Source organism: Oncorhynchus gorbuscha, linkage group LG19 (assembly GCF_021184085.1).
Source record: "Oncorhynchus gorbuscha isolate QuinsamMale2020 ecotype Even-year linkage group LG19, OgorEven_v1.0, whole genome shotgun sequence".
In the NCBI taxonomy this organism is placed as follows: Eukaryota; Metazoa; Chordata; class Actinopteri; order Salmoniformes; family Salmonidae; genus Oncorhynchus; species Oncorhynchus gorbuscha.
Window position 1 is genome coordinate 30,557,095 of NC_060191.1, and position 25,127 is coordinate 30,582,221.

General features: G+C 43.8%; 1 protein-coding gene across 2 annotated transcripts in view; it reads left to right on the top strand.

The window, feature by feature from the left end:
* Nucleotides 1–9,060: 9,060 nt before the first annotated feature.
* The window catches only part of mms22l (MMS22-like, DNA repair protein), a 31,938-nt gene continuing 15,871 nt past the window's right edge, over nucleotides 9,061–25,127 (top strand). The window contains exons 1-13 of one of the 2 annotated variants that reach the window (XM_046315571.1): nucleotides 9,061–9,347; nucleotides 9,682–9,865; nucleotides 10,597–10,722; nucleotides 10,847–10,899; nucleotides 11,107–11,194; nucleotides 11,398–11,575; nucleotides 12,547–12,640; nucleotides 12,873–13,003; nucleotides 15,617–15,730; nucleotides 15,995–16,171; nucleotides 16,396–16,458; nucleotides 16,557–16,676; nucleotides 16,846–17,081. In XM_046315571.1, coding sequence (XP_046171527.1) covers nucleotides 9,690–9,865; nucleotides 10,597–10,722; nucleotides 10,847–10,899; nucleotides 11,107–11,194; nucleotides 11,398–11,575; nucleotides 12,547–12,640; nucleotides 12,873–13,003; nucleotides 15,617–15,730; nucleotides 15,995–16,171; nucleotides 16,396–16,458; nucleotides 16,557–16,676; nucleotides 16,846–17,081 — 1,556 coding nt within the window. In that variant the 5' untranslated portion in view covers nucleotides 9,061–9,347; nucleotides 9,682–9,689. The remainder of the gene's footprint in view (nucleotides 9,348–9,681; nucleotides 9,866–10,596; nucleotides 10,723–10,846; nucleotides 10,900–11,106; nucleotides 11,195–11,397; nucleotides 11,576–12,546; nucleotides 12,641–12,872; nucleotides 13,004–15,616; nucleotides 15,731–15,994; nucleotides 16,172–16,395; nucleotides 16,459–16,556; nucleotides 16,677–16,845; nucleotides 17,082–25,127) is intronic. The other variant, XM_046315573.1, reaches the window with a different exon arrangement.

A 25,127-nucleotide genomic window follows, 5' to 3' on the forward strand; every position in this document is an offset into this window, starting at 1 on the left:
TTTCACAATTTCACACTATTATTCCAACCTCATAGAGTGGAAATATATATATAAAACACAGGATATTCACGTGTTTTAACTGAACTAGGCCTTTAAAGGATGTATAGGAGACTTTAGACGTATCGACTGCAGGGAAGCCATAAGGACTTCCCAGGGAAGAATGATACACTATATATACAAAAGTATGTGGACACCCCTTCAAATGAGTGGATTCGGCTATAAGATCAAGCACATAGCCATGCAATCAACCATTGACAGTAGAATGGCCTTACTGAAGAGCTCAGTGACTTTCAACGTGGCTCCGTCATAGGATGCCACCTTTCCAACAAGTCAGTTCGTCAAATTTCTGCCCTGTTCATTGAGAATACACCTGTAAAGGCGAGAATGGTTTATGCCAGGTTAGGCAGGTCCTTTCCTCGTTCTCCTTATTTTGGGAGAGCTGCTTGTCAGGTAACATGCATGTATACAGCTCTGCCATATACAATTCAGATGTGTGTTTATGGGCATTTTCCCCATTTTTCCCTGTGTTTGAGGTAACAAGAAAAGTGATTATTTTTCATATACTGTCCATACTGTATATTTTGTAAATAACCCATCTGGATCCAGCCTTCTTCACCGCCTGCACGGTAAAATATATACAGATGTTTCACACCTGACTGAGTCTGAACCTCTGACTGAGTCTGAACTGTTGCTGCCTCACGTTAAACAAACAAAAAATCTTAGAAAGAAATGGTTACCTAAATGAATAATTTAGCTTCACATTTCCTAAAAGAGTAGCTTACTTAGACTATTACATTTTTTTTAAATGTTCGTTCTTTATCGCTGCCATTTCGATGTATCTCTCTATATTCACTGAGCAATGATGAACACATTGCTCGGGTTATGCTCTTCCTCCTTCACATCCTCTTTCACATCAGCTCCCTTCAACACACTCAACAGTCAGCCATATGAAAACGGATACCCACACTGCTCCTCAAATCTACACCATCACTCAGGCCCAATCTACAGTAAGAATACTCTAGCTGAAATCAATAACATCGCCAGGGGACTTAGCCCTAGTCAATCCCTGTGTGGAGCTGGAGGAGCCGAGCCGTACAGTACGCCCCCTATGTCAGCAGGCCCCAGGCACGGACAGGCTGAACAAGGGGCCAGATAGGTCGTGGAGCAAATAGCGTACAGGCAGCAGCAAACCGAATGCAGATGCGGCCTGGGTGCCTACTGCGACGCTGATAAAGCACCTGTAAATTTTTAGAGACAAACTACTTATTTCCGTTATTTCCGTCCTGCATATCGGCTTGGAAAGACTGATAACTTTCTATCCCTCCCAGGCGGAAGGATGAAAGGGCCCGGGGAGAAAGGCCTTTCAGGCGTTTAATTGATCAAGCAGAGGCCACAGGGCTTTACCAGAGATAAAAGTGACTACCACTATGCTCAGCACAATGAGGAGATCTATTTTGGAGGAGACCAGACTGAAGAAGGAGAATAAAGCTCATTATGCAAAGTCATTATGAGGCACTAACTATATGGGACTCATTTTTTAAAAGAGCGTTAAAGGGAGTTTGTGGTAGAATTGAACATGATTCCCAGAGGTCAGGCTATAGGTCACGCAATACTGCCAGGATGTTAACTTGTAGACCAGACTTGTTACTGTACTCAGTACAATTAAAAGACTTTAAAAAACAATGCTGCTCATTCCTTGAGCACAACATATCTGTAGCTCCCCTGTTAAGCATGCTTCCTTTCCGAAATCATCTCTTAAATGGATTGTGTTGCTCAGTGACTTAGTATACAATCATTTTGAGATGATAGGGCTTGACATTTAAAACATAGTAAACAGGGGGGGAATTCTTACATTGTTTATTGCTCTGAAAATACTGGCATGTGACCGATGCATTAGCAAAGCATTTGCATTTTTGTACCGTTTCAGAACCAGTGGGTAGATTTAAAAACACGGAATCCTACGTACTTAATGGAAAATAGGGTTGGAGAACCTTAACCCATGGAACTGTGGTTTGATCAATTCTGCAATTGCGAGCTTCTGCAATTACAATTAGCGAACTTTCAGAAAATATTGCTAGGTTTTTACCCCATGTGACATATCTGGGTTTCACTTTACTGAGAGCCAGTTGACCGGAAATGGAACAAGTTAACTCTTCCACCTTTAACTCCACCTCTAATGCCTCCTTCTGGGGTCTGCCTCCTGGCGTGGCCTTGTCTTTGTACTGCCTGCTCGGTATTCCCAGAAAGATTGCAGTTATAGTTGTCCTCCGTCGGACCAAGATCTATCCAGTTTGAGTCGGAAACTGATGTTGAACTCGGCTGCATCTTTACCCTACCTTTGCGAATCTACAACCTAGTCTTCACCTGGAGCCTGGGTCTAGTGCTCTGTCAGCTCAACATATACTTTTTCTACTGCAGTATCTGTACTGGTCTGCTGACTGTCACACTTCTGAGCATCCAGCGCTACCTCCAGGTAGTGCATTTCTACAGCTGGGCCAGACTGGGAGTGGCAAAGGAGAGGGGGCTACTGGTTGTACTGTGTTGGGGCAGCTGGGGTCCATCCCTTATGGGGTAATGGTGCGGGATGAGAAGGAGGGTGATAAATGGATGGGTCCGATGCAAGTATGATTTTGCATCAGATGCTGAGCTGGTGGCTGTGTTGCTCCTGCAGACTCTCCTGGCGTTTGTAGTTCCTTTCTTCATCATGGCCACAGCCTATATCCGCCTCCGGCAAAGGGTGATCCAAACTGCTTTCTTCAGAAGCCCCAGGACGACCCGATTAGTGAGCCTCATTGTTGGGTCCTTCATCGTTCTATGGACTCCTCACCGTGTCATGAATGTGCTGGGAGTGACGGCCATCTTGGCAAAGAATAAGGCTCTGAGAGTGTTCTGGGAGGATAATTGTAGGATTGATGGATCTCTGGTTTTCATCAACCGCAGCTTGAATCCATTCCTCTATGCCTGTGCCCCCAGAAACACCCTAAGAGCACAGAGAAGTGACAGTCAGGTAGTGACCAAGAGTAGTCACAATCTGTAAGATTTCAGGTCACTCATTAGTAATTTCAACTATTGAAATATTCCCCTTGATACAGGCAAATATGACATACCTTATTGAGATTACAATAACCACCCCAGAAAACAACGGACATGTAAGCATTGTTTATGTTTTTGTAAAGCTTAAAATCATGTTTAAATATATTAATATTTGGTCCTGTCGTATGTACCTACAGTACACGTACGCTACGGTCACAAGACGCAGGCCTCCTACGCAAACAGCTGGAGGCAGGGCTTTCTCCTATAGAGCTATAAAAAAAAAATAAAGAGAGTTCATGGTAGAATTGGACATGATTTTCACAGGTCAGGCTATAGGTCACACAGCACTGCCAGGGTGTTAACTTGTAGACCAGACTTGTTACTGTAGACATCAGACTTGTTGCTGTAAACATTTTAAAAAACAATGCTGCTCATTCTTTGAGCATGACAAACAGTATCTGTAGATCCCCCAAGTGTCACACCCTGATCTGTTTCACCTGTCTTTGTGATTGTCTCCACCCCCCTCCAGGTGTCACCCCAGATCTTCCCCATTATACCCTGTGTATTTATACCTGTCTTCTCTGTTGTCTGTTGCCAGTTCATCTTGTTTGTCAAGTCAACCAGCAGTTTTCGTCTCAGCTCATGCTTCTCCCCAGTCTCTCTTTTTCCCGACTACTCTGGTTATTGACCCCTGCCTGCCTTGACCTGTTGTTTGCCTGCCCTTTTGCCATAATAAACATTGTTACTCCGACACAGTCTGCATCTGGGTCTTACCTTCAAACCTGATAGTATGAGCCATGCCTGACCCAGCAGACCCAGGCCAGATACGCAGCGCCATCTCCTCCCAAGGAGTCATCCCGGGAAGTCCCAGTTGCCGAGAGAACCCGAGGCTTCCCGACCTTCCCAGAGAGTCGCCGAAGACGGCTGAGTCACCGCTTCCCGAGCCTATGCAACTAGGTAGAGCTGTGCTATCGCCAGGGGAATGGCAATACATTTTGTGTCCTCTTGTCCTTTAAAGAGATCAGGCTCACTGGTAGGAGCGAGTACTCTGGTGGGTCATATGCTTCCCTTGCTCACACCCCTGTTCATGCCATTCTGCTGTGGTGAAGCCAGTCGAAATCTCTCTGGGTTCTCATTGACTCTGGGGCCGATGAGAGTTTTTTGGATGCTATCCTGGCTTCCGAGCTGAACATCCCCACTCGGCCCCTCTCCACTCCCATGGATGTTAGAGCACTGGACAGGCGCTCAATATGCCTGGTCACTCATATTACCACTCCCATCAAACTACGATGTCAGGGAATCGTAGTGAGACTATTCAATTCCTGCTCATCAAGTCCCCTCATCAACTGGTCTACTGGTGCCATCATGGGCTGGAGGCCGTTCTGCCACGTCCAGTGTCTGAAGTCAGCTCAACCTGCCCTGAGGCGTCTTCCTTGGGGCTCGGAAGGTGCCCCGGACCTCTCCGCCATTCCTGCGGAGTACCAGGACCTTCAGGAGGTTGTTCAACACTCCGACCGGGGACGACTGTACTTGCTGTCAGGACCGGAGACCAAGGCCATGGACACCTACATTGTGGACTCCTTAGCTGCAGGATTTATACGTCCTTTGTCCTCTCCCTCCGGCGCAGGGTTCATCTTTGTGGAGAAGAAGGTCAAGACCCTGTGCCCATGCATCGACTACCAGGGACTCAATGACATAACAGTGAAGAACCGCTACCCGTTCTCACTCATCTCCTCGGCCTCCGAGCCGCTCCAGAGGGCCACTGTGTTTTCCAAACATTGGCATCCAAGGTTGGCATTCCTTCTGCCCAGATGTTCCTTTTGCCCAGGAGCCCGGTCGGCCCTCCTCAAGACCACCTCCTGGTATCGACGACAAGGGCAGATGGTATGGCTATCCACCCAGGATCTGCCCCTCCGGGTGGATAGCCGGAGGGGCAGATAGCCAATCCCGCAAGCTCTCCCCCAGGTTTATCGGCCCGTTGCCCATTGCCAAAATGATTAGCCCCTCTGCTGTTCATCTTCTGTTGCTCCGTACCCTTTGTATACATCCCACCTTTCATGTGTCCAGAGTTAAACCCATGTCTCATAGCCCTTTGTCTCATGTTTCCAGGTCCACCCCTCTCTTTCATCTCATCAAGGGCCAACCGGCTTACACGGTGAGGCGCCTCTTGAAGGTTCGACCTTGGGGCAGGGGGTTCCAGTACCTGGTTGACTGGGAGGGTTATGGCCCGGAGGAGAGGTGCTGGGTCCCCGCCAGGGACATCCTGGACCCAGGCCTCATCACATCCAGTACCTTTCCCCCATTACTCTGGTTACTGACCCCTGCCTGCCTTGACCAGTTGTTTGCCTGCCCTGTTGCTGTAATAAACATTGTTACTCCGACACAGTCTGGGTCTTACCTTTAAACCTGATACCAAACCCAGTATGGGGCAGTCAGACAGTGGCGGCAGCTATGCTTTTAGCAGCACGCTGAGCCCCGTTACGGTGGTGACGTGACCCGGATCGACAGTTGGTCTTCTCTCAACGGTCAGGGTTGCTCGCTGTCTAGCGAGTTTAGAAGGGGTGAATGTAACGGAGTTAAGAATGTACCCTAAGCTCCCTCCACACCTGTTTTGAAATGTAGTCGATGGAGCCATCCAAGGGGTCCCTTTTGTATGGCTCAATTGGTTTGCACAGTGTCAAGGAGGACGGTTACCTGTGTTGTAAAACAGAGGGTATTTGGTTCGAGTCCAGCATAGGGTAGTTAAACAGTGGAGGAAGCTAAGCTGTTAGCAGCGCCATAATGGGGGTCAGCGTGCTGCTAACAGTTTAGCTTCCTCCACTCAGGAGACACTCTTATCAGTTGCCTCAACTAATTTCCACATCAATACGCATTTTCTCTATGCATCCCCCAGTACTCTCTCCCTCTCCCTCTCCCTCTCCCTCTCCCTCTCCCTCTCCCTCTCCCTCTCCCTCTCCCTCTCCCTCTCCCTCTCCCTCTCCCTCTCCCTCTCCCTCTCTGTGTGTGTGTGTGTGTGTGTGTGTGTGTGTGTGTGTGTGTGTGTGTGTGTGTGTGTGTGTGTGTGTGTGTGTGTGTGTGTGTGTGTGTGTGTGTGTGTGTGTGTGTGTGTGTGTGTGTGTGTGTGTGTGTGTGTGTGTGTGTGTGTGTGTGTGATTGTGTGGGCAGAGACAGGTGTGCTGGAGTCAGAGCAGACACCCACCAGCTGCAAGCTGTTCCATAATCAAGACCTCTACAAATACTCAGCCCTGCCACTTCCACGCTGCCAGATCGTAATCTCTGCTCAGTCAATACACTTCTAGCTATTTGTTACTTTTCAGATCCTGTTTCCCTGCCTGACGCTGATATCTTCTCCGCTACAGTTCTGCCCGATCTGATTCTGGTCCCTGTCTCCTGTCCCATGTCTCGTCATCCTGCTACTCTGTCCTAGATTCCCCACTCTACTACTCCCTTGGATTCCCTCCGGACCTGCTTACCCTGTCTCAACCCCTCTCGCTCCAGCCTCAACCTCATCACCAGGCCTCCAGCAACCCGCCCAGCTTCCCCTGACCTGCACCAAGGGGGCAATACAGTATCCCTATATAATAAATTGCACTAAATAATGCAATAATAATAACTAATAATTATCAAATCAATGCCGTTTCCAGGCCAATATTATGGTGGTTTAATAAGAGGCAGCTAGGGGGCAGTTATATCAGTCACTGCATCCACATCTGCATAACCCCCGACCCCACCACACCAAACCACATTGCGAGAAAACAATTACCATCCCCCCGTTGTTGTTTTTTTAGTTTTAGTTAATTTTGTGCAATTCTACACATTTTGCCATGGGACAGATATGTTTTTGCAATTTCTCTGCAATTCTACACATTTGTCATAGGGTGGAGAGAAATATTTGTTGTTTTTAATATGATATCTGAGTGAGTTTGACTAACAAAATCAATGGGGGCCCCCGGATGGTAATTCGACCATGATTACTACATTTAGATAGCTGGCCACTAGACTAATTTACCAATATAAAAATGTTAGATGACATGGGCTAATTCAGTGCTGGGGCAGCAGGGCAGCCTAGTGGTTAGAGCGTTAGACTAGTAACTGAAAGGTTGCAAATTCAAATCTGAGCTGACAGGCTGTAAACTCTCGGCTAGCTACTTAGCGGTGGTGCGCGCTAAATAGCGTTTCAATCAGTGACGTCACTTACTCTGAGACCTTGAAGTAGTGGTCCCCCTGCTCTGTAAGGGCCGTGGCTTTTGTGGAGCGATGGGTAATGATTCTTCGTGGGTGACTGTTGTTGATGTGTGCAGAGGGTCCCTGGTTCACACCTGGCGAGGGGACGGTTTAAAGTTATACTGTTACATTGGTGCTGTGACCTGGATCACTGGTTGCTGCGGAAAAGGAGGAGGTCAAAAGGGGGGTGAGTGTAACGGATGTGAAACGGCTAGCTAATTAGTGGTGGTGCGCGCTAAATAGTGTTTCAATTGGTGACGTTACTTGCTCTGAGACCTTGAAGTAGTGGTTCCCCTTGCTCTGCAAGGGTCGCGGCTTTTGTGGAGCGATGGGTAACGATGCATTGTGGGTGACTGTCGTTGATGTGTGCAGACGGTCCCTGGTTCGCGGCTTGGTATGGGTGAGGGGATGGTTTAAAGTTATACTGTTACACAGACTCACATCAAACATCTCCGATCCAAAGTTAAATCTAGAATTAGCTTCCCATGTCGCAACAAAGCATCCTTCACGCATGCTGCCAAACATACCCTTGTAAAACTGACCATCCTACCAATCCTCAACTTCAGCAATGTCATTCACAAAATAGCCTCAAATACCCTACTCAATAAATTGGATGCAGTCTATCACAGTGCCATCCATTTTGTCACCAAAGCCCCATATACTACCCACCACTACGACCTGTACGCTCTCGTTGGCCGGCCCTCGCTTCATACTCGTCGCCAAACCCACTGGCTCCAGGTCAACTACAAGACCCTGCAAGGTAAAGTCCCCCCTTATCTCAGCTCGCTGGTCACCATAGCAGCACCCACCTGTGACACGTGCTCCAGCAGGTATATCTCTCTGGTCACCCCCCAAAACAAATTCTTCCTTTGGCCGCCTCTCCTTCCAGTTCTCTGCTGCCAATGACTGGAACAAACTACAAAAATATCTTAAACTGGAAACACATCTCCCTCACTAGCTTTAAGCACCAGCTGTCAGAGCAGCTCACAGATTACTGCACCTGTACATAGCCCATCTATAACATTTACATTTAAGTCATTTAGCAGACGCTCTTATCCAGAGCGACTTACAAATTGGTGCATTCACCTTATGACATCCAGTGGAACAACCACTTTACAATAGTGCATCTAAATATTTTAAGGGGGGGGGGGTGAGAAGGATTACTTTATCCTATCCTAGGTATTCCTTAAAGAGGTGGGGTTTCAGGTGTCTCCGGAAGGTGGTGATTGACTCCGCTGTCCTGGCGTCGTGATAATCGTATAATTTTGCCTAAACAACTACCTCCCCCCATAATGTATTTATTTATCTTGCTCTTTTGCACCCCATTATTTCTATCTCTACCTTGCACATTCTTCCACTGCAAATCTGCCATTGTTTTACTTGCTATATTGTATTTACTTCGCCACCATGGCCTTTTTTTTTGCCTTTACCTCCCTTATCTCACCTTATTTGCTCACATTGTATATAGACTTAGTTTTCTATTGCATGTTTGTTTTACTCCATGTGTAACTCTGTGTTGTTGTATGTGTCGAACTGCTTTGCTTTATCTTGGCCAGGTCGCAATTGTAAACAAGAACTTGTCCTCAACTTGCCTACCTGGTTAAATAAAGGTGAAATAAAATGTAAAAAAATAAAGGCGTATCATTATTTTGTAATCTTGTTTTTTTTTTAAATCAATCGAATGATAACTGTAACGTATTTGCTACAATTTAACAGCTACGTCACTCCTCTCGACAGAACTTCGGACCAATTATCCCGGAGATATCGGTCGCAGTGCCGACTTTGCGCATGCGTAGCTCGTGTGCTCCTTTTGCGCGGGAGAGACAGGCGGAAGTGAAAACACCAGACAGAGCATTCAGAAAGGATTCCAGGATTTCATCTGGATTTAAGCTAGCTCGTTAACCACACCAAACTGTTTTTTTTTTTACTTCGCGTTTCATTTAATGGTGTAACTGCAGTTTATTCAACAGTGCTGCTAATGTAGGTGTTTTTGACGATGTTATTCCCGGCAGGGCATAAAGTCAAGACTCGAGTAACTGCTACTGAACCACCGCGCAGATAGAACAATGAGTTAGTTATACAAATCAAACGTTAGTATTTCAGGGAACTGTAACGTTAGCTAGTTAGCTAAGTAACGTTAGAAGTTGGCCAACATTAGCCCTGTAAGATTACAAGGTTAATTTGGTTAACTACGTGTACGTTTTTATAGATGTGTTGTTTAATTGTTTATGTTGTCATTTGTATCGTTTCAAAAACGATTATATTGATAAAACATTGATTGTCATTCCCTGCACGTAACTTACTAACAGTAAGCTCTAACTATGAATTGTACACTTCCCCAGCCCTATTTCTCATCTTCCCAACCAAAGTGCCATGGCCAGACTTGCGACATTAAAGACACAATCTTTCATTTCTTCTCTAAAGTGAAGACAATGGAAGAGGACATCAGCCAGTCCCTGACCCCGCCGGTGTCACCCTTCGCAGGGGAAAGCCAGTGTGACCTGACCCCAGCCCTGCCGCCCTGTTTCTCCTGTGCATCTGACCCGGGTCGGGATGACACCCGGCCACTGTCATCTGACGGTTATATTGGCAGGGGCTCCCTGAAACGGTAACGTCACACTGCTAAGGCATATCTTGGCAGGCTAATATTATACTGAACAAAAATATAAATGCTACATGCAACAATTTAAAAGATTTTACAGAGTACCAGTTCATATAAGGAAATCAGTCAATTTAAATGAATTATTACATTCAGAAAAACTCCTCAGTACTCCTTTATTCAGTGTATAATCTACTGTATAAGAGTAAAGAGACATTACATTAGGTACTTGTCATGGTAAATACAGAAGGAAAGTCCCGCCTACTTCATGGATTGTGTCCCACAGTGTTTTTGAATGGACTTCAAGAATATAAAATCAAATTAATAGAAAAGTGGTTATTTAAGATGTATGTAAAATTATATTAGTATTTGTGGATTAATTGACTTCTACCTGATGCCTTTCATGAAGATTTCTGTTTGATTGAGTAAATTAATCCACTAATACAAATATAATATATATCTTAAATTACTGTGTCTTCATGAATTTGACAATATAATCTTGAAGGCCATTCAATAACAGGACATGATCCAGGAAATAGGTGGGACTTGCATACCGAATGTGACGCATAGTAACTCAAACGATCGTCAGATTGGACAGCTGACAACAGTGGACAGAAATAATAATATGTTGACCTTGTTATAATACAACAGAATCATTACCGACAATATTGTTTGAGGGAAAACTCCCTATCTTCAGTGTCTTTTAGGCTGCAGCAGTAAGTTACTCTTGTCTTCCATAGGCTGCTGTTACGTCTGGCCCCAGCGCCTGCAGACTACGAAGATGACACAGTGGATATCTTTGGTTTCCCATGGGTGACAGAGACCGCTCTGGTGGAATCGACCAAGCTTTTGTTTGGCCTGTTCAGGTGGGAATACAGTCAGATAATGTAGAGTGTCATTCATTTATTTCAGACTATGTAGAACTGCCTCACTGTCTCTCATTCTCAGGGTTTTGAAGTCAGTATGTCACAATTTGTTGTCACCTTTCAGGCAAAAGCTTCTTAAATTAGAGACCCTGGTGCAGTCCAGCTCTCATGACTTTGGTAAGCTAACTTAATGTGTACCTTGCTGCTCATGGTTTTGTGAGGAGTTCATAAGTTGACATTTGATAAAGCTTTGTGGTAATAACCAAGTGTGAAGTGATTAGATTTGGTATGGTGGTGGTTGTATTTTTTTTCTGGGTTGTTGTAATGGGGAAATCTTGTACGGTTTTCGTTGTACTGTATGTACTTGACAATGCTATGTTTCAGGCCAAGCCAGCAGCCTCCATTATGAGGCAGAAGACCTTAGGCAACAATGTGTGCTGTTTCTCCAATATGTCAAAGTCTTCCTATACAGGTAATGCTGCTGGTCAGTTATTACTGATTCTCACTGACTGTTCCTGGCCTAGGGCATAGGCTATATTTACTAGGCATATACATATCTAGTTCCAGTAAAACAGTGTAAGGATTTGTTTTTTTGTTTAAAAGGTCAAAGGATCAGCATTCAGGTCTGACACCTGACTTTTCTGTGATTCCCTATGTGACCGCTGCACCCTGCAGGTACCTGGAGCCCACCTGTTCCCTGGAGGAGGGCCCCTGTCACCCCTATGTGGAGCTGGAGGCTCAGCTACCCTCTGCTCTGCTGGAGGAGCTCTTTGGGGTCACCCTCCTCATAGGGCGCCTCAAAGACCTGCCAGCCAACATCCAGAGTGCCCTCACCATACAGCACCAGGGCAAGGTAGCCCCCCCCCCCCCACACACACACACAGAAAGCATGAATATTGTGAGTGAATACCAGACCTGGGTTCAAATATGTGTATTTGAGTATCTGGAATTTAATTTACTTTTTCTGTGTATTTCAATATTCAAATACACAGAATATTCAAATACACAGCCAAAAAAAAACAATTATTTTTATTTGAGTATTTGAATGTAAAAAACAAATAGTCTGCCAAATTGTATTTGACAGTGTTCAAATACTTATTTCAATTTGACAGTATGTTCAAATACTTATTTCAAAGGATATTTTCAAATACCTCGGTTAAATGCATGAGAGTGTATTTGAGTCAGTGGATTTAGGTTTTTCAAATACTTTCCAAGTGTATTTCCAAATACATTAAAATATTAAACTACTTGTTTTGTCAAAGAAAATATATCTCAATACTTACTTCTGTTGTGGAAATTCTACACAGGGACACTCAAAGTCAATCTTAAATTAATAATTTTTTATCATCAGCGCCCTGGAGAGGTTCCAACCAAATCAATTCACCAAGTATACATGTCGATCAGGAGCTCTACCTGGGAAGTCCCGTTAGTTCTCTAATATACTGCAGACAAGTTATATTTGCATGATTTAGCTTATTCATCATTCATAATTAATTAATCATTAACATTTGCTTCATTCATGTGACTGACCAATACTGGGTCATGCATGTGACAGACCCTACGAGGCAACACCAGGAGGCTTCTTGTCTAGGCGGAAACCTTGAAACTGAGATATCTTTTGTTCTCAAATCAAGGGCCTGGGCGTACTGCCAACTTGTAGATAGTGAGGATTCGTTCAATTAGTTACATTATTAGAGAAGCACATACATAAAATGTTCCTTTACATTTCGTAAGTATGTGAAAGTAATTTAGATATTTTAAAGTATTTGAACCCAGGTCTGGTGAATACACCCTGGTATGCTTTTACTGTATATCTCCCCTCAGCTGCTTCCTCCCTCCTGGCATTTGTTACACCTCCACCTGGACATCCACTGGTCAGTATTGGAGATTCTCCACCTGCTGGGGCAGAGGATGCAAGGTATGTGTTGATTTTCTTGTTGTTATTTAGGATCTCGTCTAACCTATCGTAGGGTAATCTTCCAAGGCAAAACAAATTTCATATGCAGTACTGTAAAAATCGAAAACGGATCTGAAATACACAATATGAAGAGAGAGAAAAATAAAATAAGTTGAGGCTGGTGTTGTCAGGCTGGTATTGTCAGTGCATTGTAGGTCTACTGCAATCTTATTTGTCTGTTTGACCTTTGCAGGTCAGGTGGTGTACGCCCACCAGTTTGTGAACCTGACAGGGGAGAACCTGACCAACAACAGCCTGTTTGAGGAGCATCTCTGCAACCTGCTCTCTGACCTCACAGGCATGGCCATGGGCAAATACAGCAAGGTACTGTGCATGGGGTTATACGTGTGTGTTGTGTTCCTTAACAACACTAACCATTGAGTAAGCCTTGAGGCAAACCCCTTAAGAATGTTCCAGGGGCGCCACACTATGGCTGACGCTGTGCTCCCATCTCTCTGTGGGTGGGTGGTGTATTGTTGTATTTTATTAGGATCCCAATTAGCTGTTGCAAAAGCAGCAGCTACTCTTCCTGGGGTACACATGAAACCTGACATAATACAGAACATTAATAGATAAGAGCAGCTCAAGGACAAAACTACGTAAAAATAATAAAATGTTTAAGGCACATGTAGCCTACATATCAATGCATACATGCAAGCTATCTAGGTCAAGTAGGGGAGACGCGTTGTGCCGTGAAGTGTTGCTTCATCTGTGTTTTGAAACCAGGTTTGCTGTTTATTTGAGCAATATGGGATTGAACGGAGTTCCATGCAATAATGGCTCTCTATAATACTGTATGCTTTCTCAAATTTGTTCTGGATTTGGGGACTGTGCCCTCTGATTACAATTATTACGAGCAAGATGTACCGCTCTGTTCTAGGCCAGCTGCAGCTTAACTAGATCTTTCCGTGCAGCACTGGACCACACGACGGGACAATAATCAAGATTAGACAAAACTAGAACCTGCAGAACTTGCTTTTTTTCTGTGTGGTGTCAAAAAAGCAGAGCTTCTCTTTATTTCGGACAGACCTCACCCCATCTTTACAACCATTGCATCGATATGTTTTGACCATGACAGTTAATGCCAAGTAATTTAGTTTCCTTATCTTGTTCAACAGCCACACAATTCATTACCAGATTCAGCTGAGGTCTAGAACGTAGGGAATTATTTTTTTACCAAATACAATACTCTTAGTTTTAGAAATGTTCAGGACCAGTTCATTACTGGCCACCCATTCCAAAACCGACTGCAACTCTTTAAGGGTTTCAGTGACTTTATTAGCTGAGGTTGCTGATGCTTATATGGTTGAATCATCAGCATACATGGACATGCATGCTTTGTTTAGTGGCAGGTCATTTGTAGAAATAGAAAAGAGTAGAGGGCTTAGAGAGCTGCCCTGCAGTACACCACACGTTACATGTTTGACATTAGATAAGCTTCCATTTGAGTTCTGTTAGATAGATAGCTCTGAATCCACGATATAACAGAGGTTGAAAAGCCTTAACTTAATTGTATTTTTCCAACAACAGGTTGTGGTCAATAATATCAAAGGCTGCTTGAAATCTAACAGTGCAGCTCCCATAATCTTCTTATTATCAATTTCTTTCAATCGTCATTTGTGTCAGTGCAGTACATGTTGAGTGCCCTTCTTCTCTATAAGCATTCTCAAAGTCTGTTGTTAATTTGTTTACAGAGAAATAGCACTGTATCTGGTCAAACACAATTTTTTCCAACAGTTTGCTAAGAGCTGGCAGAAAGTTTATAGGTCTGCTGTTAGAACCAGTAAAGGCTGTTTTACCACTCTTGGGTAGTTGAATTACTTTGGCTTCCCTCCAGGCCTGAGGACAGACTTTCCTCTAGGCTCAGATTAAAGACATGACAGATAGGAGTGTCTGTAGAGTCAGCTACCATCCTCAGGAGCTTTCCATCTAAGTTGTCAATGCCAGGTTGTCATTATTGATCGCTAACAATAATTTGTCCACCTCTCCCACACTAACTTTACAAAATTAAAACATGCAATTCTTTTCTTTCAGTAATTGTTTTCTTGGCTCACAGTTCGTTGTTGACCACTTTGCCACTTTGCCAATTAAGTAATCAATATGCAGTAAGTCTGCCAGTCGGATGTACATCCAGACTTATTAGCCACTCCTTTTGCCCCATCTCTTTGAACCAATTCCTCATCAATCTATGGAGCCTTAACAGTTCTAACAGTCAGTTTTTTAACGTGTGCATGTTTATCAATAATTGGAAGACATTTCATAAATTCATCAAGTGCAGGGTCTGGATGCTCCTTATTAATCACATCAGACCAACAATTATTTTTTAACATCATCCACATAAGAGTCACAGCTAAATCTTTTGTATGATCTCTTATACACTATTTTAGACCCAGCTGTTGGAGCTTTGGCTTTCCTGAATATAGCCACTATATTGTGATCACTGCATCCAATGGGTACGGATACAGCTTTAGAACAAAGTTCTACAGTATTAGTAAAAATGTGATCGATACATGTGGATGATCTTGTTCCTGTAGTGTTTGTAAACACCCTGGTAGGTTGATTAACAACCTGAACCAGATTACAGGCACTGGTTACAGTAAGAAGCTTCCTCTTGAGCGGACAGCTTGATGAAAACCAGTCAATACTCAAGTCCCCAAGAAGGTAGACCTCTCTGTGTACATCACATACACGATCAAGCACTTCACACATATTATTTAGATACTGACTGTTCACACTTGGTGGCCTATAGCAACACCCCAAAAGAAAAGGCTTTAGATGTGCCAAGTGAACCTGCAACCACAACACTTCAATAACACTTGACATGAGATCTGTAAACATTACAGGGATATGGCTCTGAATATACAGCAACACCTCCCCCATAAGCATTTTCTTGGTAGCCTCTTTCGAGGGTATTCCTAACTCTTTCCTCTGTTCTAGGTAAGGCCTACTGAGGCCCTGACCAGCCATCACTACTACTGCACCTGCACCAAAGAGCTGTGGATACTACTTATACACTTACTGGAACACAGGAGCAAAGTGTTACACACACAGGTGAACATACACACGTTCACACTTAGTGTAACTCTTTGATTCAGTGACCATTTGGATTTTTTCTGCAATTAATAAAATTTGACATAGTGTTTGTATTTACAAGTGTGTGTGTGTGTGTGTGTGTGTGTGTGTGTGTGTGTGTGTGTGTGTGTGTGTGTGTGTGTGTGTGTGTGTGTGTGTGTGTGTGTGTGTGTGTGTGTGTGTGTGTGTGTGTGTGTGTGTGTGTGTGTGTGTGTGTGTGTGTGTGTGTGTGTTTCCCCACAGTCTTTCTGGAACTACATGAACACACTGCTGCAGTCTCTGATCAGTGGCCAGCCTGTAGCAGAGCAGTACGGTGTGCTCCCTACACACTGTAAAGACCCTCTGGGCTTCACCTGGTGGCTTGTCACTCACTTGGCTGAGCTGGGACAATACAGCCGCAACGGGGCCTTCCAAAATGGGGTAATCTACCTGAGATTAGGGGGCTATAAGGAGGGATGTCCTAAACTGTAAAGGGGTGTGATCCCCCCCCCCCCTGGTTAATCAGATATGGCTGAATTTCTGAAATGTGTCTTCCATATCGGTCAAAATCCTGATTTGTCCCGATCGCATCCCCTGCAGTTTTGACTTCTTGCCCAAGCGTATTAGACTGTTTTTGTTGGTAATATAATGCTCTGGTCTCACAGATACAGCTGGAGGATAACTGGAATTTTGTGTGTGAGCTGCTCAAGTCCACCTGTAACCCCAAGGTAGGCTCTCGCGCAAAGAGGATATGGGTTATGGACGGGTGCATGGTTTCTGTGTACAGTTATCATTTGTTTTGTTGATTGATCTGTGTGTGTTGCAGAGAGCGCTACAGGAGGACCAGATCAGAATGCACGTCCACTGCTGCCTGAGTCTGTCTCTGCTATGGAAACCTAACAATGGCACTGTCGCCACACTCTGGGAGTACTACAGCAAAAACCTGGTAAAGAATACCTCTAACACACCACTCTAAAACATGGACTATATGTCATGTACAGTATGTTTGATGTGTATGAGATGTTATGTCTATTATATACAGCAGAGTTATGTGCCCATTAATCCCCCCCAAATATCCCAATTACATTCTCCCCTCCGTCTCCCCTTCCCTTCAGAGCGGTTTGTTCACAGTGCCCTGGTTAGGGGTGTCGGGGCTCGGCAGCGTGAGCAGAACCCCCCTGGCCCTGTTGGACCAGGCCCGAAGCTGCTGCTCCCCCTCCCCCCTTCGTTCCTCCGGCCACACCCAGCTGTACCGCTCAGCCAACTCCTTTCAGATCTTCCTCAGAGTGCTGGCTCTCTACCTGGCCCAGGAGAACGCAGGCGGCGCCCCTTGGAGGCAGATCAAGGGCAGGTGAGGCGCACGTGTGTGTGTAGGGATGGGGTACAGAAAAGGAGGCCAGTTATACCCCTAAGGTACTCTTTAAATGGAACTAAATTAGTTTACTTCAATATTATGTTGAGACGAAATACAGTTGAGTCCACATTCACAGACACGACTCTCTGTGCCTTGATCTTGACGTGTCTGTGCATGTGTGTGTGCCTGCCAGGTGTGGCACAGCCCCTCTCTGATGCTTTGCTATTTGCTCAGACTCCCAGGGAGAGCAGGTGTCTCAGGAGGAACCTCCACCTGCCTCTCCTCTCCTCCCAGTGGAGACCAGCCTAGTCCCACTGAGCCCCACATAAAACCCACAGCTGTTTCCCAAACTCCCCCAGTTATGGCTCCTCTTTCTGGGGGAGACCAAAGACAATAAGCCCATGGATCCCAACATCAGAACGTGGCCTGGGACGAGCCCGGCTGGGCGCTAGCGAGCAGGATAAGTCCGCCTAACGACTTCACTCTGTCTGGAACGTGCTCAGCCGCTCCGCAGACATGAAGGCTAATTAGCTAACGAGCATGGCGGTTAATTCCCCTTAACGAAGCCGTGTTGGTTTCCAGCACGGATGGGGGTGGGCAGCGGCAGGAAGGTTGCTGGCAGGGACCGGACTAGGCTGGGCCTGGTCCAGATTAGAACACCCCCTCTCCCTCTCTCTGCTCCAGTTCCCTCGAGAAGAGCCGGGCGTGCTTACGGCGTTCCGGCAGCGTTCCCGCTGGCTGCGTGGGAGGCTTGTGGTGGCTGCATTAATGGGATCGACTGGGAGGGCGCTGATCTCTTATGCCGGGAATCTTGAGCATCTGCTCGCCTCTGGAAAAAGCTGTCCAGGATAAACAAACACACAGACGGACTGTTTGTCTGACAGACAGAAAACACAGGAAAAAGCCACCCAACCTGTTACAGACAAGCTATAAATCCGTTTCCCACTGCTGTTTTTCTTTTCTTTAACCACTAGGCAGGTAGCCTAGCGGTTAGAGCGTTGGGCCAGTAAACCAAAAGGTTGCTAGATCGAATCCCTGAGCTGACAAGGTAAAAGTCTGTCGTGCTGCTCCTGAACAAGGCAGTTAACCCACTGTTCCTAGGTCATCGTTGTAAATAGGAATTTGTTCTTTAACTGACTTGCCTAGTTAAATAAAAAATTAGAAATGTACCTTCTGTCTCTTTCTCATCTTTCCCTTCTTCTCACTCTCTTCCTGCCTTAGGTTTTTGCCACATGAATACCATCCATACACCTCTCTTCCTCACCTTTTTCCTTCTCCTCCTCTCACTCTCTCTCCGTGTAACATGTAGCAGAACTTTAGAACCAGTCATGGTTAGGGTTGTTACGGTGACCATATTACCGTCACGAGTCATGACCGCAGTCAAATTCCGGTCACGGTAACTAAGCTTCTCCAAGCTCTGATGGTCATTAGCAAGTTTGGTAGGCTACTAACTGCCTGGTCGTCAGCACTCTATTGTACCTCGATTCACTCTAACATCAATGCAAAAGTGATTGAAAATCAAATCAAACACTTAATGAGAGCTCAAAATAGGCTATGCAATTGCGTGAGGACATCGTTTTGATGGCCTCTTAAAAAGAGGATCTCATCAGCTTTCTATAGGCAAGGCCTCTATTTATTTCTCAACTTATCCTAATATTTAGCACATCGCTTCACTTTACAACAGGAATATAGCCGACCTTGCTGGCATGAAAATGAACCACGGGAAAAGCGTCCTCCATTCGCTATTTAAGTGCATAGATGACCGGTGCGTGATAATAGTCCATTCTAAATCAAAACTAATTTCACACATACAGTATCAGTCAAAAGTTTGGACACACCTACTCATTCAAGGATTTTCTTTATTCTTACTATTTTCTACACTGTAGAATTATAGTGAAGACATCAAAACTATGAAATAACACACATGGAATCATGTAGTAACCAAAAAAGTGTCAAACAAATCAAACATATACAGTACCAGTCTCCTTCAGCATAGTCACCCTTTGCCTTGATGACAGCTTTGCACACTCTTGGCATTCTCTCAACCAGCTTCATGAGGAATGCTTTTCCAACAGTCTTGAAGGAGTTCCCACACATGCTGAGCACTTGTTGCCTGCTTTTCCTTCACTCTGCGGTCCAACTCATCCCAAACCATCTCAATTGGGTTGAGGTTGGGTGATTGTGGAGACCAGGTCATCTGATGCAGCACTCCATTCCCACTCTTTTTCTTGGTCAAATAGCCCTTACACAGCCTGGAGGTGTGTTTTGGGTCATTTTCCTGTTGAAAAACAAATGATAGTCCCACTAAGCGCAAACCAGATGGGATGGTGTATCGCTGCAGAATGCTGTGGTAGCCATGCTGGTTAAGTATGCCTTAAATTCTAAATAAATCACAACAGTGTCACCAGCAAAGCACCATCACACATTTACATTTACATTTAAGTCATTTAGCAGACCTCCTCCATGCTTCACGGTGGGAACCACACATGCGGAGATCATCCGTTCACCTACTCTGCGTCTTACAAAGACCGTTGTTGGAACCAAAAATCTCAAATTTGGACTCATGAGACCAAAGGACAGATTTCCACTGGTCTAATGTCCATTGCTCGCGTTTCTTGGCCCAAGCAAGTCATGTCAGAGCAAAAACAAAGCCATGAGGTCGGAGTTGTCCATAAAACATTTCTGTAGCATTGAAGGTCCCCAGGAACACAGTGGACTCCATCATTCTTAAATGCAAGAAGTTTGGAACCACCAAGACTCTTCCTAGAGCTGGCCGCCCAGCCAAACTGAACAATCGTGGGAGAAGGACCTTGGTCAGGGAGGTGACCAAGAACCCGATGGTCACTCTTACAGAGCTCCAGAGTTTCTCTGTGGAGATGGGAGAACCTTCCAGAAGAACAACCATCTCTGCAGCACTCCACCAATCAGTCCTTTTATGGTAGTTTGGCCAGACGGAAGCCACTCCTCAGTAAAAGGCACATGACAGCCTGCTTGGAGTTTGCCAAAAGGCACTTAAAGGACTCTCAGACCATGAGAAACAAGATTTCCTTCACTCTGCAGTCCAACTCATCCCAAACCATCTCAATTGGGTTGAGGTCGGGTGATTGTGGAGGCCAGGTCATCCGATGCAGCACTCTATCACTCTCATTCTTGGTCAAATAGCCCTAACACAGCCTGGAGGTGTGTTGAAAACAAATGATAGTCCCACTAAGCGCAAACCAGATGGGATGGCGTATTGCTGCAGAAGGCTGTGGTAGCCGTGCTGGTGAAGTGTGCCTAGAATTCTAAATAAATCACAAGTGTCACCTGTTCCTACTGTTCTTCACAGTAAAGTAAACTGCCTGCTACTCAGGCCCAGAAGCTAGGATATGCATATAAGTGGTATATTTGGATAGAAAGCACTCTAAATTTTCTAAAACTGTTAAAATGGTGTCTGTGTAAGTATAACAAAACTTATTTGGCAGGCGAAACCCCGAGGACAAACCATCCAGGATTGTTTTTTGAGGTGACAGTGCCTTCAATGTGTTTTCTATGTTGATTTAGATTTCCAAGACACTTGCTTGCAGTTCCTATGGCTTCCACTGGATATCAACAGTCTTTAGAATTTGGTTGATGTTTTTCCTTTGAGAAATTAAGAAGTAGCCATTTCCTATCTGTGGGTGTACAGCCACTGTTGTGGTTGGGGCGCGTGACCTGAGAGCTCGCTCCACTTTCATTTTATCCACTATTGAACACAGTGTATCCTGTCTTAAATTTGATCGATTTATTTACGTTTAAAAATACCAAAAGTTGTATTTGGAAAGTTGTTTGAAATGTTTGGACCATGATTTACAGGTCATTTATTAGATATATTGTAGTCATGTTGCACGAGACAGAAGAAGATCTTCAAAGTGGCTCAATTTCAGCTTTTTTCCATATTTCCACCTCTTTCAGGAAATGTTCATAAGTTCTCATTCTTGGTTGATAATAGTTAATGCTCTCCTGTTCGTGTTCCTCCTCTGTGACCAGCTCTAGCACCGAATCATGAGCATTCTTAGTCATTGAGAACAGCATGAAATGCTTCAAGACTCTCATCCACAGTTTCAATGTTTCCTCCATCAACAAGAAGGGCTTTTATTTCATTCATTTTGCGTGTACACACTCCAAGTTTGTCTCTCCGGGCTGCATAGAGTGAATTTAGATGCTCCTCTGCCCTCTCCAGTGGAGTCTTATTTGGGATCTCATCCTCCATCATTCACTTTTAGTTCACTCAATTTACAATGATACAGTTGTTGGTTTTTGATTGTTAAACGTAATGCCCCTTTAGACCTCCTTTTAATGCTTTAAAACACAGTCCTCCATTTCAGCATACTGACCCATTTTGAATTGCACATGAGCAAGTACGGCATTTTAGATGCTTTTTAAACATTTCATCCCATTATAAGTTGTCCCTTTATAAGTTGTCTCTTTAATGAAGATTAAACACGCAGTATCTTTAGATCCTTAGATTGCATTCGTTGCGTTGATGCATTGCATTTCCACGTTAGGCCAAATATTAGACATAAGATTAGGCTACATTGTGCGTAGGATCTCAGTGTTTCCCAAACTTAAACTTATTAATTGTTTTCACAACGCTGTGTTTTGAATTCCATTCCCAAGTTTATCAAACATTCCAATTTAAAAGCACATTTGCGCTTCCATAATATGCATGATCAAACGATTGCATTGAACAGGGCAGCTCATTCATTCGCAGTGGTTACTCACGGCTGGCGAATTCTCAAGAGTTCAAATCCTTCCAAGCGAGCTGTCCTTACGATCCAAATGCAATTACAAATTGAACAATATCCAGCATGTGTCCGAACTGGAGATTTCCTTCCGATAGTAATCCTTCACGGAGTTTATTGACTTGAATGTAGTAGCTTCCTTTCGTCTTTACCATAGCCACTGCCCAAGCCTGAAGCGGGGTTGTTTGGTACGCATACAGTCCACACTCAGGGTTTCCAAACGGCCAAACATTCAATGACATCCAGGGATATGGTGCAACAAAAATATTTATTCTTCTTATATCAAACAAATAAATGATTCTCCAATCAACTTAAAGCATAGAATACTTTATGGAAAATACATATTATGACCTGTCTGTATGGTCAAAAAACTATACCGCTCCCGCATCTAGCAAGGACTCCCTCTCCCGAAGGCCCAACTTCCTGCCTTGATCCTAACACACTTACCACAATACAATGAATAGGCAAGAGGGGGGGCCAAAAACTGAGTTACACTAACAACAAATTAATATATCTCAATCAAGTAAATATAAATCATAAAGGTAGGTACCTAATATTTCATCATATACATTAATATTTAATATATTTACACAAATATACATGGAGCTCCGTATGTTTAGTCTTTTATACAAATATGTCCAAATCGGCTCTAACATAAGGCATGAATTATATCGTTATTTCTTAGTTTTGTGTCGCGCCTGGCGGGTTGAAATGTGATTGTCATGTGTTTGTTTGATAGGGTGCTGTCCTCAGATAATAGCATGGTTTGCTTTTGCCGTAAAGCCTTTTTGAAATATGACACGGTGGCTAGATTAAAAATAAATTAAGCTGTATTTGGGGGTATTGCTCTTGTGATTCTATGAAAGTAAAATATTTCTAATAATTTATTTTGAATTTCGCGCCCTGCAATTTCACAGGATGTTGTCGAAACGTTCCTCTAGTGGAACCCCTAGCCGTAAAAGGTTTTAAAGTAATGATGGACAGTCTTTTCTCTTTGCTTATTTGAGCAGTTCTTGCCATAATATGAACTTGATCTTTTACCAAATAGGGCTATCTTCTGTATACCACCCCTACCCAGTCACAACACAAATTATTGTCTCAAACACATTAAGAAAGAAAGAAATTCCACAAATGAACTTATAACAAGGCACACCTGTTAATTTAAATGCATTCCGGGTGACCTCATAGGGGCGGCAGGTAGCCTAGTGGTTAGAGCCTTGGACTAGTAACCGATAGGTTGCAAGATCGAATCCCCGAGCTGACAAGGTAAAAATCTGTTGTTTTGCCCCTGAACAAGGCAGTTAACCCACTTCCTAGGCCGTCATTGAAAATAACAATTTGTTCTAGGCTAGGCTGGACAACATCCGCTGAAATGGCAGAGCGCAAAATTCCAAAAATATTTTTGGGAAATATTTAACTTTCATACATTCACAAGTGCAATACACCAAATGAAAGCTTAACTTCTTGTTCATCTAGCCATCGTGTCCCATTTCTAAAAGGCAGCGAAAGCACACCATACGATTATGTTAGGTCAGCGCCTAGTCACAGAAAATTATACAGCCATTTTCCAGCCAAAGAGAGAAGTCGCAAAAAGCAGAAATAGAGATTAAAATGAATCACTAAACTTTGATCTTTATCAGCTGGCACTCATAGGACTTCATGTTACACAGTACATGTATGTTTTGTTCGATAAAGTTCATATTTATATCAAAAAATCTGTATACATTGGCACGTTATGTTCAGTAATGTTGTGCCTCGAAAACATCTGGAGAATTTGCATAGAGCCACATCAATTTACAGAAATAATCATCATAAACTTTGATAAAAGACACAAGTGTTATGCATAGAATAAAATATATACTTCTTAATGCAACCGCTGTGTCAGATTTCAAAAAAGCTTTACAGAAAAGGCACACCATGCAATAATCTGAGTACAGCGCTAAGCCACAAAAACAAGCCATACAGGTACCTGCCATGTTATGGAGTCAGTAAAAGTCAGAAATAGCGTTATAAATATTCACTTCCCTTTGATGATCTTCATCAGAATGCACTCCCAGGTATCCCAGTTCCACAATAAATGTTTGTTTTGTTCGATAAAGTTAATCTTTAAGTTCAAATACCTCCTTTTTGTTAGCGCGTTTAGTTCACCAATTGAAATTCACAAGGCGCGGGCAAGTCCAGACGAAAAGTTTTTAAAAATCTATTACAGTTCGTAGAAACATGTCAAACGATGTATAGAATCAATCTATCTTTAGGATCTTTTTATCATAAATCTTCAATCATGTTTCAACCGGACAATTCCTTTGTCTTTAGAAATGAAAAGGAACGCAGCTCGCGCTCACGGCTGTGAGCGTGACTTAGGTCAAGGCATTCTGCCAGGCCCCTTAGTCAAACAGCTCTTTTTTGCTCCACCTTCATATTAGAAGCCTGAAACAAGGTTCCAAAGACTGTTGACATCTGGTGGAAGCCTTAGGAAGTGCAATATGACCCCATTTACACTGTATATTCGAAAGGCAATGACTTGGAAAAACTACAAACTTCAGATTTCCCACTTCCTGGTTGGATTCTTCTCAGGTTTTCACCTGCCATATGAGTTCTGTTATACTCAAGACATTCAAACAGTTTTAGAAACTTCAGTGTTTTTTATCCGAATTTACTAATAATATGCATATATTAGCTTCTGGGCCTGAGTAGCAGGCAGTTTACTCTGGGCACGCTTTTCATCCGAACATGAAAATACTGCCCCCTATCCCAAACAGTTTGTAACTGACTTGCCTAGTTAAATAAAGGTACAATTTAAAAAAATAAATGTTGGTTGAGAGAATGCCAAGAGTTTGCAGAGCTGTCATCAAGGGAAAGGTTGGCTACTTTGAAGAATCTCAAATATAAAATACATTTGGATTTGTTTAACACTTTTTTGGGTTACTACATGATTCCATATGTGTTATTTCATAGTTTTGATGTCTTCACTATTATTCTACAATGTAGAAATGAATGAGTAGGTGTGTCCACACTTTTGACTGGTACTGTAGATTTTCCAAAGGTCTGCATCAGTGGCTTGTAGGCTATGCATGAAAGCCAGGAGATGCTAAATGTGTTTATTTAAATTAACGGGCAATTACCGTGAGCCCGGCAGTTATTTGCTTGACAATCACCGGCTGCCAAAATTTCATGACCGCCACAGCCCCGGGTGGTGTGTGTGTGTGTGTGTGTGATAGTTATTGATCTCTAACTGGTGTTGCAGTAGATTGGTTTGACTGCAGAGTGGGTGACTGTGTGC